This window comes from Manis javanica, chromosome 8 (genome assembly GCF_040802235.1).
Source record: "Manis javanica isolate MJ-LG chromosome 8, MJ_LKY, whole genome shotgun sequence".
Taxonomy (NCBI): Eukaryota; Metazoa; Chordata; class Mammalia; order Pholidota; family Manidae; genus Manis; species Manis javanica.
Genome location: NC_133163.1, coordinates 29,670,482 through 29,686,393, shown reverse-complemented (window position 1 = coordinate 29,686,393; position 15,912 = coordinate 29,670,482). Strand labels below are relative to the sequence as shown.

At 37.0% G+C, this 15,912-nt stretch overlaps 1 protein-coding gene across 15 annotated transcripts in view; it reads left to right on the top strand.

Moving 5' to 3' along the window:
- Window positions 1-15,912, top strand: part of SIPA1L1 (signal induced proliferation associated 1 like 1) — a 394,992-nt gene that overhangs the window by 285,652 nt on the left and 93,428 nt on the right. For all 15 annotated transcript variants that reach the window (XM_073242187.1, XM_073242190.1, XM_073242201.1 and 12 more), the window contains one exon: window positions 13,208-13,382. In XM_073242187.1, coding sequence (XP_073098288.1) covers window positions 13,208-13,382 — 175 coding nt within the window. The remainder of the gene's footprint in view (window positions 1-13,207; window positions 13,383-15,912) is intronic.

The following is a 15,912-nucleotide window of genomic DNA, read 5'->3' as shown; positions in this document are numbered from 1 at the left end:
ATGCCAAAAATAAAAATAGACCCTGTGTACATATATATAAATAATTTTGACAGCATCTTTGTCAGATTTTTTTTTAACTTTCCTTCCCAGTATCCTTGTCATTTTAAAAAGCAATTTGATTTTTGTTAGTAATTTCCAATGAGGATAAAATTTCAAACTAGCATTTGTTCACAACCCTGATTTTTTTCAGACTCTTTATCCTCATTCATTTCGGAGGACAGTATCACCATGAATCTTAAGGAAGTAAAAAAGAACATTATACTTATGAAGAATAAACCAAATTAAATACTATTGATGTAAAACATGAGGATTTAAAAAAATGACCAAGGTCTTCATGTCCAGAAATGGTAGAATAGCTTGTTGCAGACCAGCCTACCCACTAAGAATAACAGAAACACTGGACAAAATACCCTTTCTAAAATTTTGGACTTCTGCATCTGGAAATATGGAGCAGATATATTTTTTCCTAATTCTTCCCACTAAGCACAGGAAAAAACCTTAGCAAACATAAAAGGAATCTGCAAGGTGGAAAGAAGGAAGGAATTTGAGTAATAACCCAGTGGTCATGCATGAGAAAAACTGAAATAGAGAGGAACTTCCTTAACTTGATAAAAATATCGACAAAAAAACATACAGCTTACATCATATTTAATGTTAACAAGGCAAGAATGTACATTGTCACCACTGCTATTCAATATAGTAGTGGAAGTTCTAGTCAGCATATAAGGCAAGAGAGGGAAATAAAAGGCATGTAGATAAAGGAAAGGAAAAAATAAAACTGCCCCTATTTGAGATAACATGATAATCTATATACAAAACCCCAAGGAATCCGCAAAACTTTTTAGAACTCTGAGGTGTGTGCAGCAAAGTTGTGCATTTCAACAACTTATAAAAACCAATTTGAAACTGTAGTAATCACAGTGTTTTTCATGTGAAACCTTTAGAATAGAGTGTATATCAATGGTACCTTAATTTTAAAAAAATGTAAAACCCAATTTGATTACTTTTGATGAACATGTAGAAACTGAAAATAAAATATACCATTTATAACCCCTCAAGAAAAAATGAAATGCTTGAGTATATGTATAACGAAATATGTAATGAACATGTATGCTAAAAACTTAACACACTGGTGAAAGAAATCAAAGAAGACCTAAATAAATGGGGAGACATACCATATTCATGGATTGGAATATTTTTGATATATTAATAGGGTCACTTCTCCCCTAATTGATATACAGTTTAACACAATTAGTATCAAAATCCCAGCATGATTTTTTGTAATTATAGACAAGATTATTATTCTATTTATATGAAAGGGCAAAGGAACTAGAATTGCTGAAACAATTTTGAAAAAGAAGAATAATGTGGGAGAAATTTTTCTGCCTGACTTCAAGACTTATTATGTGACTACAGTAGTCAAGATTGTGTCTTATTATTGGAAGGATAGCACATGGATCAACAGAACAGAGATACTAGAAATAGTCCAACACACAAATGTCCAACTGATTTTGACAAAGATGTAAAAACCATTCAGTGGAGGAAGGACAGGCTTTTCAAACAAAGGGGCTGGGACAGTTAGGCATCCATAAACAAAATAATTAACTTGAGCTAAATATATACTACACAGCAGATCTGATGGATCATGGATTGTAATGTAAGACTGCAAAAATTTTGACAAAACCACAGGAGAAAATCTTTAGGACCTAGGGCTTGGTGAAGACTTCTTTGACGACATCAGAAGCTTGATCCAGAAAAGAAAGAATTGAGAAAATGTTCATCAAAATTAAAAACACCCTGCAGTGCTTTTTACCTTGGACATTTGCTGGTTTGTAAGAGGCATGGGGCTTAAGTCTAATGTAAAGCTGCAGAACTTTGTGACAGAATGAGAGCTTTTGTTGATTTCACGAGAGTGGCAGAAATAAAAAATGAAGTTCAAGGATTGCTGGAGAACTTGAATCTATAACACAAATTGAAATTCTAGAACTGAAAAAAAACCCCAAAAGTTAAAATTGCATTAGATGGATTTAAAAGCAAATTAGACATAGCAGAAGAGAAAATTGGTGAATATTAAGTTACCAGAAAAATTTTAACCAAATAATGGAGACAAGAAAACACAAGAAATTCAGAAAAGGGCCTAAAAGGTATGTGGCCAAGAATGAAATACATATCTGTAATGGAATTCCCAGGAGGAAAGATTAAAGCATTATTTGGGAGACAGAATCAATATTTGAATAAATATTGGTAGAGCAGTTTTGAAAACTGCTGAAAGACATAGATTCAAAGAGCTCTACCTGCCTTAAGCAAAGATAAATACAAAGAAAGTCTGATATAGATCCTAGTAAAAATGGCTGAAAATAGAATAAAAAGGGGAAAAATCTTAAAAGCAGCCAGAGGTTGGGGGGGGGGAACCTTCAAAAAAGAATAGTAAGACAAACAGTTGGCTGTTAAAATTAGCCATTTGCTGGACTATATATAAAGCATAAAGAAAAGGTAGAAGCCAGAAGACATTTCTGGAATGCTGAAAGAGGGTAATGAATTTCATCCAACAAAAATACTCTTTAAAAATGTAGGCAAAACTAACAATGGCAAAAAAAAAAAAAGAAGAAGAAAAGAACAATGTTTATTTGAAGCTATTAGTTTATGCAGGAATGGACCACAAGCTGGAACCCAGGGAACTCTTTTGGGGTGCTGGAAATGTTCTGTATATTCATTATGGTGGAGGTTTGTTAAAACTCATTAAATTGTATGCCTCATGTGGATGTAGTTTGCTGTTTAGAAGTTATATGCCAGTAACATTGGCATAAAAACTGAAGGCAGATTTCTGCTTCCAGCCAAGATTAAGAAAGAGAGGACTGTAGATCTACCTTTCCATCTGAAACAACTTACAAAACTAGGCAGAAACAATGAAATAATGCTTTTTAATGACATTGGACAGTGGTCTTGGGATCAGGAAACAAATGAACAGTGAGACCATATCACCTTTCTTCCCAAAGAAGGTTTCCAGGCTATAGTGTGTCCAGGGAGGGGCACCCAACTGAAGCCCAGGGTTCTAGCTGAGTTGTGACTGAGGTGTGAGGCCAGGGCAGCTAGCAGTCACAGAACTGAGTACGGAGAAGTGCACACATTTGAGTCTATGGTAAGAACCACCTTAAAGGTTTAGGGAGGCAAATCCCTAGTTCTTAGATGACTGGGAATAGTTTCTGCTCCCAGCGTGTAGACTGGAAAATCTCATAAATTCGCGTAGCATTGGGCAAAGTCTTAGAATGGTTTTGCTTCAATAGTGGAACAAAATTACCCTCAAATTAAACACGACATTGGTACAACCTAACAGTTTAAAAGCAAGAACTAAAAGGGTCAAACTAACCAAGAATAACTGTGTCCCAGAAAAAAGTTCAAGCACCCCTCAAGGGTTCACGGCCCATGCTTTGAGAATTGCGGTTTAATGAAAGACTTCATAGTGACTGTGGTAAATTTCTGGATAAAATCAGACAATTTAAAAGATTTTGTAACAATATAAAACTGGATGGTTCTTGTGGTTTTTGCCACCTCACTGGCCTTCTCTGGCAGTGATACCAGGGAAGAAGAGGTATAAATGTAGAACTTCTTAAGAGGTCTCTTGTGGAGTTGGTATTCAAATCTATTTGTACTAGTGCAGGGCTCTTTTTTTTTTTAATTTAAATTATTCTGATCATTAGATGTTTTATTGATATTTAAAAAAAATTTTTATTAAGGTATTATTGATACATACTCTTACAAAGATTGCACATGAAAAAACAATGTCGTTACTACATTTACCCATATTATCAAGTCCCCACCCATACCCCATTTCAGTCACTGTCCATCAGTGTAGTAAGATGTCACAGATTCACTATTTGCCTTCTCTGTGCTACACTGTTTACCTCATGATCCCCCACAACATGTGTACTAAACATAATACCCCTCAATCACCTGTCTCTCTCCCATACCCTTCCCTAGGGAACCACAAGTCCCCTTCTTGGTGTCTGTGAGTCTGCTGCTATTTTGTTCCTTCAGTTTTGCTTCGTTGTTATACTCCACAAATGAGGGAAATCATTTGGCACTTGTCTTTCTCTGCCTGGCTTATTTCACTGAGCATAATATCCTGCAGCTCCATCCATGTTGTTGTAAATGGTAGGATTTGTTTCTTTCTTATGGCTGAATAGTATTCCATTGCGTATATGTACCACCTCTTCTTTATCCATTCATCTACTGGTGGATACTTAGGTTGCTTCCATATCTTGGCTATAAACATCAGGGTACAAATGTCTTTTTGAGTCTGAGAAGTTGTATTCTATGTGTAAATTCCAAGGAGTGGGATTTCCAGGTCAAATGGTATTTCTATTTTTAGTTTTTTGAGGAACCTCCACATTGCTTTCCACAATGGTTGAACTAGCTTACATTCCCACCAGCAGTGTAGGAGGGTTCCCCTTTCTCCTCATCATCTCTAGCATTTGTTGTTCTTAGTCGTTTCGATGCTGGCCATCCTTACTGGTGTGACATGATATCTCATTGTGGTTTTAATTTGCATTTCCCTGATGATTAGTGATGTGGAGCATCTTTTCATGTGCCTGTTGGTCATCTGAATTTTGTTCTATGGAGAACTGTCTCTTCATATCCTCTGCCCATTTGTTAATCGGGTTATTTGCTTTTTGGATATTGAGGCATATGAGTTCTTTATATATTTTGGATATGTCATTTACAAATATATTCTCCCATACTGTAGGAGCCTTTTTGTTCTATTGATGGTATCCTTTGCCGTACAGAAACTTTTTAGATTGTTGTAGGCCCATGAGGTCATTTTTGCTTTTATTTACCTTGCTCCAGGAGATGCGTTCAGGAAGAAGTTGCACATACTTATATTCAGGAGATTATTGCCTATGTTGTCTTCTAAGAGTTTTATGGTTTCATGACTTATATTAAGGTCTTTCATCCATTTCAAGTTTAGGGGATTAAACAATAATCCAGTTTCATTCTCCTACATGTAGCTGTCCAGTTTTGCCAACACCAGCTGCTGAAGAGGCTGTCATTTCCCCACTGTATGTCCATGGGTCCTTTATCATATAGTAATTGACCGTATATACTTGGATTTATATCAGGGCTCTCTAGGCTCTTCCATTGGTCTGTCAGTCTGTTCTTGTGCCAATACCAAATTGTCTTGATTACTGTGGCTTTGTAGTAGAGCTTGAAGTTGGGGAGCATAGTCCCCCAAGCTTTATTCTTCCCTCTCAGGATTGCTTTGGCTATTCAGGGTCTTTTTGTGGTTCCATTTGAATTTTAGAATGATTTTCTCTACTTCATTGAAGAATGTTGTTGGTATTTTGATAGGAATTGCATTGAATTTGTAGATTGCTTTAGGCAGGATGGCCATTTTGACAGTATTATTTCTTCCTATCCATGAACACGGGATGTGTTTCCATTTTTTGGTAGCTTCTTTAATTTCTCTCATGAGTGTCTTGTAGTTTCCAGAGTATAGGTCTTTCACTTCCTTGGTTAGGTTTATTCCTAGGGAGTTTATTCTTTTTGATGCCACCATGAATGGAATTGTTTTCCTGATACTCATTGTTAGTATACAGGAATGCCACAGATTTCTGCGTATTAATTTTGTATCTTGCAACTTTACTGAATTCAGATATTAGAGCTAGTAGTTTTGGAGTGAATTATTTAGGGTTTTTTGTGTACAATGTCATGTCATCTGCAAACAGGGACAGTTCAACTTCTTCCTTGCCAATCTGGATGCCTTTTATTTCTTTGTGTTGTCTGATTGCTGTGGCTAAGACCTCCAGTACTATGTTGAATAGAAGTTGGGAGAGTGGGCATCCTTGCATTGTTCCTGATCTTAAAGGAAAAGCTTTCAGCTTCTTACTGTTAAGTATAATGTTGGCTGTGGGTTTGTCATATAAGGTGTTTATTATGTTGAGGTACTTGCCCTCTATACCCATTTTGTTGAGAGTTTTTATCATGAATGGATGAATTTTGTCAAATGCTTTTTCAGCATCTATGGAGATGATCATGTGGTTTTTGTCCTTTTTTTTGATGTGGTGGATGATGCTAATGGATTTTCTAATGTTGTACCATCCTTGCATCCCTGGAATAAATCCTACTTGATTATGATGGATGATCTTTTTGATGTATTTTTGAATTCAGTTTGCTAATATTTTGTTGAGTATTTTTGCATCTATGTTCATCAGAGATACTGGTCTGTAATTTTGTTTTTTTGTGGTGTCTTTGCCTGGTTTTGTTATTAAGAGTGATGTCGTCCTCATAGAATGAGTTTGGAAGTACTCCCTCTTCTTCTACTCTTTGGAAACCTTGTAGGAGGACGGGTATTAGGTTTTCATTACATGTTTGATAAAATTCAGCAGTGAAGCCATCTGGTTCAGGGATTTTGTTCTTAGGTAGTTTTTTTATTACCAGTTCAATTTCATTGCTGATAATTGATCTGTTCAGATTTTCTGTTTCTTTCTGGGTCAGCTTTGGTGGTTGTGTTTTTCTAGAAAGTTATCCATTTCTTCTAGGTTATTCAGTTTGTTACCATATAATTTTTCATAGTATTCTCTAATAATTCTTTCTATTTCTGTGGTGTCTGTAGTGATTTTTCCTTTCTCATTTACGATTCTGTTTATGTGAGTAGACTCTCTTTTTTTCTTGATAAGTCTGGCTAAGGGTTTATTTATTTTGTTTGTTTTCTCTAAAAACCAGCTCCTGCTTTCATTGATTCTTCGTATTGTTTTATTCTTCTAGATTTTATTTATTTCTGCTCTAATCTTTATTATATCCTTCCTTCTACTGACTTTGGGCCTCATTTGTTCTTCATTTTCTAGTTTCATTAATTGTGAGTTTAGACTGCTCATATGAGATTGTTCTTTTCTGAGGTAGGCCTGTATTGCAATATACTACCCTCTTAGCATGGCCTTCATTGCATCCCACAGATTTTGCAGTGTTGAATTATTGTCATTTGTTTCCATATATTGCCTGATTTCTCTTTTTATTTGGTCATTAATCTATTGGTTATTTAGGAGCATGTTGTGAAGCCTCCATGTGTTTGTGAAACTTTTCATTTTTTTTGCGTAATTTATTTCTAGTTTCATACCTTTGTGGGATGAGAAACTGGTTGGTACAATTTCAGTCTTTTTGAATTTACCGAGGCTCTTTTTGTGACCTAGTATATGATCTCTTCTTGAAAATGTTCCATGTGTGCTTCAGAAGAATGTGTATTCTGCTGCTTTTCGGTGTAGAGTTCTGTAAATGTCTGTTAGGTCCATCTGTAATGTGTTGTTCAGTGCTTCTGTCTCCTTACGTATTTTCTGTCAGGTTGATCTGTCCTTTGGAGTGAGTGGAGTGTTGCAGTCTCCTAGAATGAATGCATTGCATTCTATTTCCCTTTTTAATTCTGTTAGTATTTGTTTCACATATGTAGGTGCTCCTGTGTTGGGCACATAGATATTTATAATGGTTCTATCTTCTTGTTGTATTGTCCCCTTTATCATTATGTAATCTCCTCTTTGGCTTTTGTGACTTTCTTTGTTTTGAAGTCTATTTTGTGTGATAAGTACTGCAACTCCTGCTTTTTTCTCCCTATTAGTTGCATGAAATGTTTTTCCATCCCTTCAGTTTTAGTCTCTGTATGTCTTTGGGTTTAAAGTGAGTCTCTTGTAGGCAGCATATAGATGGGTCTTGTTTTTTCATCCATTCAGTGACTCTCTGTCTTTTGATTGGTGCATTCAGTCCATTTACATTTAGGGTGAAAATCGATAGGTATGTACTTATTGCCATTGCAGGCTTTAGATTCGTGGCTACCAAAGATTCAAGGTTAACTTCCTTACTATCTGAGAGTCTAACTTAACTCACTTAATATGCTATTGCAAACAAAATCTAAAGGTTCTTTTTCTCTCCTCCTTTTTCTTCCTCCTCCATTCTTTATATATTAGGTATCATATTCTGTCCTCTTTTTCTATGCCTTGACTGATTTTGGGTGTAGTTAAATTAATTTTGCATCTGCTTAGGAATTAGCTGTTCTTCTTTCTTTACTGTGGTCTTATTAGCTCTGGTGACAGCTATTAAACCTTAGGAACACTTCCTTCTATAGCAGTTCCTCCAAAATAGACTGTAGAGATGGTTTGTGGGAGGTAAATTCTCTCAGCTTTTGCTTACCTGGAAATTGTTTAATCCCTCCTTCAAATTTAAACGATAATCTTGCCAGATAAAGTAATCTTGGTTTGAGGCCCTTCTGCTTCATTTCATTATATACATTGTGCCATTCCCTTCTGGCCTTTAAGGTTTCTGCTAAGAAGACTGGTGATAACCTGATGGGCTTTCCTTTGTATGTGATCTCATTTCTCTCTCTGGCCGCTTTTAATAGTCTGTCCTTATCCTTGATCTTTGCCATTTTAATTACTATATGTCTCAGTGTTGTCCTCCTTGGGTCCCTTGTGTTGGGAGATCTGTGTACCTCCATGGCCTGATAGACTATCTTCTTCCCCAGATTGGGGAAGTTTTCAGCAGTTACCTCCTCAATAACACTTTCTATCCCTTTTTCTCTCTCTTCTTCTTCTGGTACCCTATAATGTGAATATTGTTCTGCTTGGATTGGTCACACAGTTCTCTCAATATTCTTCCATTCTTAGAGATCCTTTTTTCTCTCTGTGCCTCAGCTTCTTTGTATTCCTCTTCTCTAGTTTCCATTTCATTTATCATCTCCTTCACTGTATCTAATCTGCTTTTAATACCCTCCATTGTCTTCTTCAATGATTGGATCTCCGGCCAGAATTTGTTCCTGAGTTCTTGAATATCTTTCCGTACCTCCATGAGCATGTTAATGATTTTTATTTTGAACTCCCTTTCAGGAAGATTCATGAGGTCGATGTGTTTTCAGTCTTTCTCAGGAGTTGTATTCATAATTTTACTTTGAAGCAAGTTCCTTTGGCATTTTATATTTGTATATGGCCCCCTCTAGTGCCCATAAGCCCTACTCTCTGGAGCTGCTCAGCCCCTGAATCAATGTTGGGGGTCACAGGGGAGTGATATTGGTGCCTGTGGGGAGGAAAGAGCTGTTTCCTGCTTCCTGGCTGCTATGCCTGTCTCTACCGCCTGAACCATTGGCTGAGCACACAGATATAAGCGTCTATGCATTGTGTTTGTAGTTGCTGTAGACCCGACTTCCCTCTGGCTGGCCTAATGCTAGGGTAGGGTTTGCCGCTTTGCAAGCCAGCTGGGGCTGGCCGGGAGAAAGGTGCCTGCAGTAGGCTGCTTATCATGGAGGGGTACTTGGAGCTGTGTAGGCAGCCAGGGAGCTGGAGCACCTGAAGATTGTGAAAGCTCCCAACCTGCTGGTCAGAGTACACCCGGACAATTTTGTCTCCCTGTCCTTTCTCGTGATCAGTAAGCTCTGTGCAATCCTTGCCCCTTTAGCAGCCCTCTTGTTGTTAGGAAGTCTCTGAGACTGCCCACCTTCTTTTGTCCCAGAGCAACCGGATATGGATCCCTGCTTTCCACAAGTGGCTGGAATCTCAGTCTCTCCAGGAATTCTGCCTGTCTTAGCTTTCCAACCCACTAATCACAAGCGTACCATGCAAGCACCATGAGCTGGGATGGAGGAAGGGCTTGGGTCCGGCTGAGCCGCTGCTTTGGTACATTACCCTGTTCAGTGAGGTTTATTCTTTTCACCAGGTATATGCAGTTTGGCCCAGTCTTCTTTCCTGTTGCTCTTTCAGGATTAGTTATATTAATTACATTTTCGTATTATATGTGGTTTTAGGAGGAAGCCTCTTTGTCACCTCTCACACCGCCATCTTTAATCCTGGGGCTCTGTCTTTATCATCCATCTTTCCAGGAACTCAGGACTTTGTATGTTAGATCACAGCCCCTGTTTCTCTGTTGCTGAGTTGAGGTGCTTGCTTTATCAGAAAAAGGGAAATTTTATATACTGTTGGTTCCTAGCTGTGGGAGCCCACATACTTTTGGTGGGTGATGAAAGTCACTTTGCTTTATTGAGATTCAAGACCTACATCTCAAATATAAACTTTGTCCTACTGGACTGACCATTGTCACTTTTGATTATACAAACATTTGTTGAGTGTCCAAACAGTTCCATCAGTATTCCATATGAACAGTTGATAATGCGAGCATGGAATTGTATGGCATGACCCTGAGGTCATACCCCCAAAAAAATCCTAAATCATGGATAAAATCAGCCTGTTCCCAAAATGGCTTCCAGTGTCATCATAACTCTATTTTGAGCATGATAAGAACATACATATTCATATGCATAAACTCATACAGATGTGTTTGTCTCAAAAATATGCTGTGCTGTTCTACCTCATAACAGTTCAAAAGACCTAAATCATAGCCCTAACTCCATTTACATTTGCTTTTTTTTTTTAAATGTTTCTTATTACATTTACATAATGCCCTCTTAACAACTTTTCATATTCTGGCAGGGAACATGGTAACATGGTTGCTAACTAAGGATTCCTGGAACCTAAGTTCAGAGAATGCTACCTACCTTGATTTAATTGCAGTAAAAGCCAAGACTACAGTCACATTGTCACCTTGGAGGAGCAGTGACAAAAATTTTTCACACAAACTATAGGAAATATGACATTCTTACAAATTTCTTAATCCTCTTAAAGGCACAGCATTTTCACAACCAGCAAAGACCAGTTTGCTCTGTCTGCAGGTGGAATTCACTGAAATATGAAAAGTCAGTCAAAAGGCAGCCCATTGTCTCATTTTCCTAGGATTTTGCTTCTCCAGTGGTCTGGGGGAAGTTTACTTACTTACCTTCTCTCTGCAATGAGCTCTTTATATAAATGAATTCTTTTGAATGTTGCACAATGAAATCTTAGGCTTTTATCTAAGAAGTTTTAAAAAGCCATCCACCAATCCAGTGTCACTGTGATGCTTTCTATTATACAGAGTGACTTTTGTTTTACACTGTTGCATGAGAAGGCTGATGTGGGAGGCACAGAGCCAAATAGCAAATAACTCAAAGCCCCTTCGTTTCCCCAGATTGCTTCATCCCTTTGATAGCTCTCCCTGCAGGGAGAGAGTAAGGATCTGGCTGTATTAAGGACTTCTTTTGTAATAGGCACAGAGCCTACCACCACTTTTTATTTGTTGAGACCTAATCAGGTAGGTGCTCAGCCTAATTCTCAAGCCAAGATGAAGTCTCTCCCTGTGGGAGTTGCCTGCCAAACATGAGCTGCATTCAGACATTTGAAGCAAGCCAGCTGAGAAAAGGGTTGAAATGTCAGTGGTGTGCAATAGATTTTACTGCGATTTCTTGATTTGTTTTTTCTTTGTGTGGTATAAAAAAAGAACTAAGTACTAAATGTGTTTCTGTAATTTAGCAATTAGTATTGCTAAATTAAAATGAAGCAATAATGTCAAGTTTTATGCTGTTTTAAAAATATTCCAGTGTATCCAGTTATTTGCATGTTGCAGACTTGGAACCTTACCATCTCACTGGAGTAGGCAGCATAAGGTGGAGTCAATTCTATGCAGTTATAGAACTCTCAGGGAGCTCTCATGCCTGTGGGTCATGTTAAGGCTGTTGAGCTTCCTGGTCAACTAGATAGTGTGCAGTGGAGGGAGGAAAGCAAGCAAGGATATTTTCCTCTATGAAATTTTCTGTGTTATTAGTATTCTGAATGTTTTGGATTAGAAATTGGAAAAAGATACTTCAAGTTCACAGTCCCTTATATAAAACAGTAGGAGTTGGATATGTTTCAGAATTCAGAAATTTCCAGATTTTAGAGGGGTAATAAAATGTTTGCACCATATAGTAGTATTTCCAGTGAGATCTGGAGCAGCACCCCACAATGAAACAGATTATTATTTCCATTGGAAAAATACATGAATATTCACACAAAAAGGAGTAAAAGTATTAATGTCATCCCATTAGAAGTTTTGCAGCTAAATGTGTTTGCTTAAATTTGGTTTTTACCTTTCGACTTCAGAATTGCAAATAAGAGCAATGGACATATCTTGCAGTGGTAGAAAGAAAGGAAGATAAGCCTGGTTGAGTCCTGTAATATTTAATAGAGCCCAATCACAGGACTGAAAAATTTATGATCTCATGTCTTTTTTTTCCATTCTTTGACTTTCTCTTTGCTTACATATCAAACAGGTAATATTTGCTTTGTAGGCTTTTGTGAGGATAAGCTAATGTATGCTTAATACTAAACACAGTGATTGGCATATAGTGAGTATTCAATAAATGTTAGCTGTTAAAGTTTTGCCTCTTCCCTTCCCCTTTCCTTTTATAAGATTAAATTTTACCTATACGGTGGTTGCAAACATTTACTCTGGAACTAGGCCTAAGTGATAGGGATTGCCCTGATTTCAGTGGAGAATTTAAAGTCTAAACCTCTATATTCAAAACTCATTTGTTATTAAATGCCTAATACCTCCTTAAAATTTGTTTGTAGAGTGACTAGACTTTTCAGTGACGAGTAAATGTTTTGATTAATGTTATGTTTAAATCTCTTGAATGTTTTATGTTAACTGTCTCCAAGGAAGGAATATTTGCTGCTAGCTGATGTGCTATTATGAAGCACTTTTAAAGTTTCTATCTAGGCCCTCATCTTTTAGATAAATATTTGAAAAGCACATTCATAGTGCTCTAACAAAGATATAACTGGGGTTTATAATTTAATATGTTGAAAAATGACATTGGGAGATACATCTTAACAGTTTTACCAAAAAAAGCCCTGCAAGGACATTAATGGGATTTTTAGTATAATACAATGTATTTTAAAGTATCTCTGTAAAGTGGGCCTCTGGTTTTAAATTCCTAACGGCTGCCTTTTTTAAAAGAGGGAGATCACTGAAAAAGAATTGCTGTTTGTTGCCAGGCTGTTTTTTCACACAGCCTCATTTTGCACTTTGTAATTCATTCACAGAAATTCCCTTAAGTATCAACATCTGTTCTAACGATGCGTGATCTTGACATACAGGAAATTTTAATGTATTTTTTCTGGCCTTTTAATTCATGAAATTGTAATTATAGATGCTTGCTCTACTGTATTTTTTGGATTAGAGACAGAAGAAGTAAAGCAGAAGGATTTCAAGAGAACAGAGATATTAGCTCTTTGATGGGCACATGCCCTACAGGAGTTATTAGCATTTAAGTGGGGCAGAGTGGATTTGCCTATATTTATATGCATTGTACTGCCTGCCTTCACAGCTGAACTATAAACAGAAAGTAGGCATCATGTACTGTAAAGCTGGACAGAGCACTGAAGAAGAGATGTACAACAATGAGTCTGCTGCCCCAGCCTTTGAGGAATTCCTTCAGCTGTTGGGGGAACGTGTTCGGCTCAAAGGATTTGAGAAGTATCGTGCACAGCTTGACACCAAAAGTAAGAAATACTTGTATCCTCCTACTAGGCTTATTTTCTACCTGCTGTGTTGATGTTTATCTGCTAAATTACCCATAAAACAGGATTGCCATTTATGCAGAAAACTGCTGGTGATGGGGGAGAGGAAGCCAGAGAGGATGTAGCACCTGAACAATTGAAGACCATAATCAAAGTAGCTAGGATTGGACCATAAATAGGAAAAAAATGTTGTCAGAGGTGTGGATGGAGTACAGCAGTAGATGCAAGATCATGCAGAATTTCTCCTGGATAGTGTTGCATAAATTTCACTATATTTAGTGGACTGTTAGAGTGATTAAAAATTCTGGAATCGTGTAACAAACTGGTTCTAAGCCCTAGAATTTTTGATGTTCATTAATTCATTTCATAATCCTTATGTTTATATAGGCAGCTGTTGTATTGTTTACTTAGTTCATTTCTGTATTCTTTTAATATTTTGGACGTTTTTATTTTCTATTTTTATTGCCCATATGCTAATGTAATAGATGTCTTTAACTTTCCTATTAATTTGGTTCCTTGATTAAAAGCACAGTAATGAAGCATCTGTTTAGCTACAGCTAATAACATACAAGGCTGTCCACTCCCATTCCCTAAATTGTTAATAAGTAGTTAAGTTCTCAAGTCCCTATTTCGTTTAGAGTATGTTGACTTCTGCTGTGTGTCTGGGTGGAAGCAATTTTAGATTTTATCTCAAAATCCATCCATGGACACCCGTGACCTGTTTTTCTTTGAGAAGGTCTTTGGATTAGCAGATCTGTATTGCAGTCTATAGTAATCTCTCTGATATTCTGTACAGGAAATTAAATAAGGAGTTGAGTCATGAAAACAGAACAGTATTCATAAACTCCACTGCAGGGAAGAATTTCCTGTTGCCATGGTTTTGCTGTTGCCAACTTAGAAACGACATGCAAGAAAGATTATTAAAATCCATAAATAGCCTAGATGCTTAAACATTATTTAACATTCCATATTCTGTGACTGCATAAAATGTTAAATCTCAATGTGCCCTTAAACATTTTTTCCCAGATATTCTCATTTGTACCCTGTGCAGTTAATTCACCTTGTCTCAGTTTGTTATATAAATTATCACCACCACAAAGAGCTATATAGAAAGTCTTTAGGAAGAGAGTGTAATAAGCACCCTGGTTGTATAAATGAATGGCCAGATTGGGAGTTGATAAGATTATGAATCACTTCTGTATTAACACATTCTCAGCCATCTCTGGAATTTGAAGGGCAGTGTGAGAAATGTATAGCAAGGCTGTGCTTAAGTAGTGTGGCATTAGGTAAGGCAGTGGGATAATAAGGAAAGTAAGCACTGTGCATATTTTGTTCCAATATCCTAAGCACTGCAAAGGCTAGAGGCGATTGAGCCTGGATTAGTAAACTGCCTCTAATGGCAAGCTTTACTGTTATGTAATATTCAGCAAGGAAGGGTTCCTTTTCGCTGAACTACTGTCCTTAAGGCTCCTTGTAACCTTCAAGCATAGCTTCTGAGTAGAAGAGTTCCTGGTTTCCATTTTTGTCCTTTCAGAGTGTCAAGTTTCCCAAAGGGAATGAAAAGTAGGGAAGTATTTCCATTCTAAAATCCCAAAGAAGGCAGTTTGCATATTTTCTCTCTTACTCAAAGCTAAGAGAGTCGAAAACTAGAGGGGACCACCAGCCTCATCATTTAAACAAAGACCATAGAAATAGGGAATAGCCAGTGTCTGTCTGCACACTCTAGCAGCCTCTTATTGGCCATAACACAGAGATGAAATTTTGCTCAGTGTTTTGTAAGATAATCTCCCCGCATTTTATCTAACTTTATTTTGTGTTGAGAAACTCTTTCTTTCAGTATAATCCTTAAAATGAAAACACTTTCCAGAAAAAGTGTTCCAGCCCCATCCTTCTATACCTCCAATTACACATATGTTAAATCACTTGCTAGTGTACCACAGGTTGAGGCTCTGTTGACTTAATTTTTTTAACCTTTTTTCCTATGTGCTTCCATTTGTGTAATTCCTATTAATGTCTTCAAGTTCACTGTGTTTTTCTTTTCTTCCATAGTGTCTTAATCTGCTACTAATGGAATTTTCATTTCAGATATTACAGTTTTCAGAGCCAGAGTAGCATTTGGTTCTCTTTTCTTGTATTTTACATTTTATCCTCATCAAGTTCATGTTGTCCTTTAAATACCTGAACATATTTGTAATAGCTGTTTTAAAATCTTCATGTGCTAATTCCATCAGCCCCATCACTTGGGGTCCACTTTTAACAGATTTTCTTCTGCTTTTGAGTTACATTGGACTGCTTCACATGTCTGGTTATTTTTGAATGGATAGTGGACATTTGAATGTTTCATTGTTGAGTGTCTGGGTTTTATTGTTTTCTTTAAAAGTGTTGAGTTTGTTTTGGCAGGCAGTTAAGTTACTTACAGAATAGCTTGGTCTTTATGAATCTTGCTCTTAAGTTTTATTAAAGCTTACCTAGAACAGCCTTTACTCTCTGACTAATTTAGTCCTGCTACTAA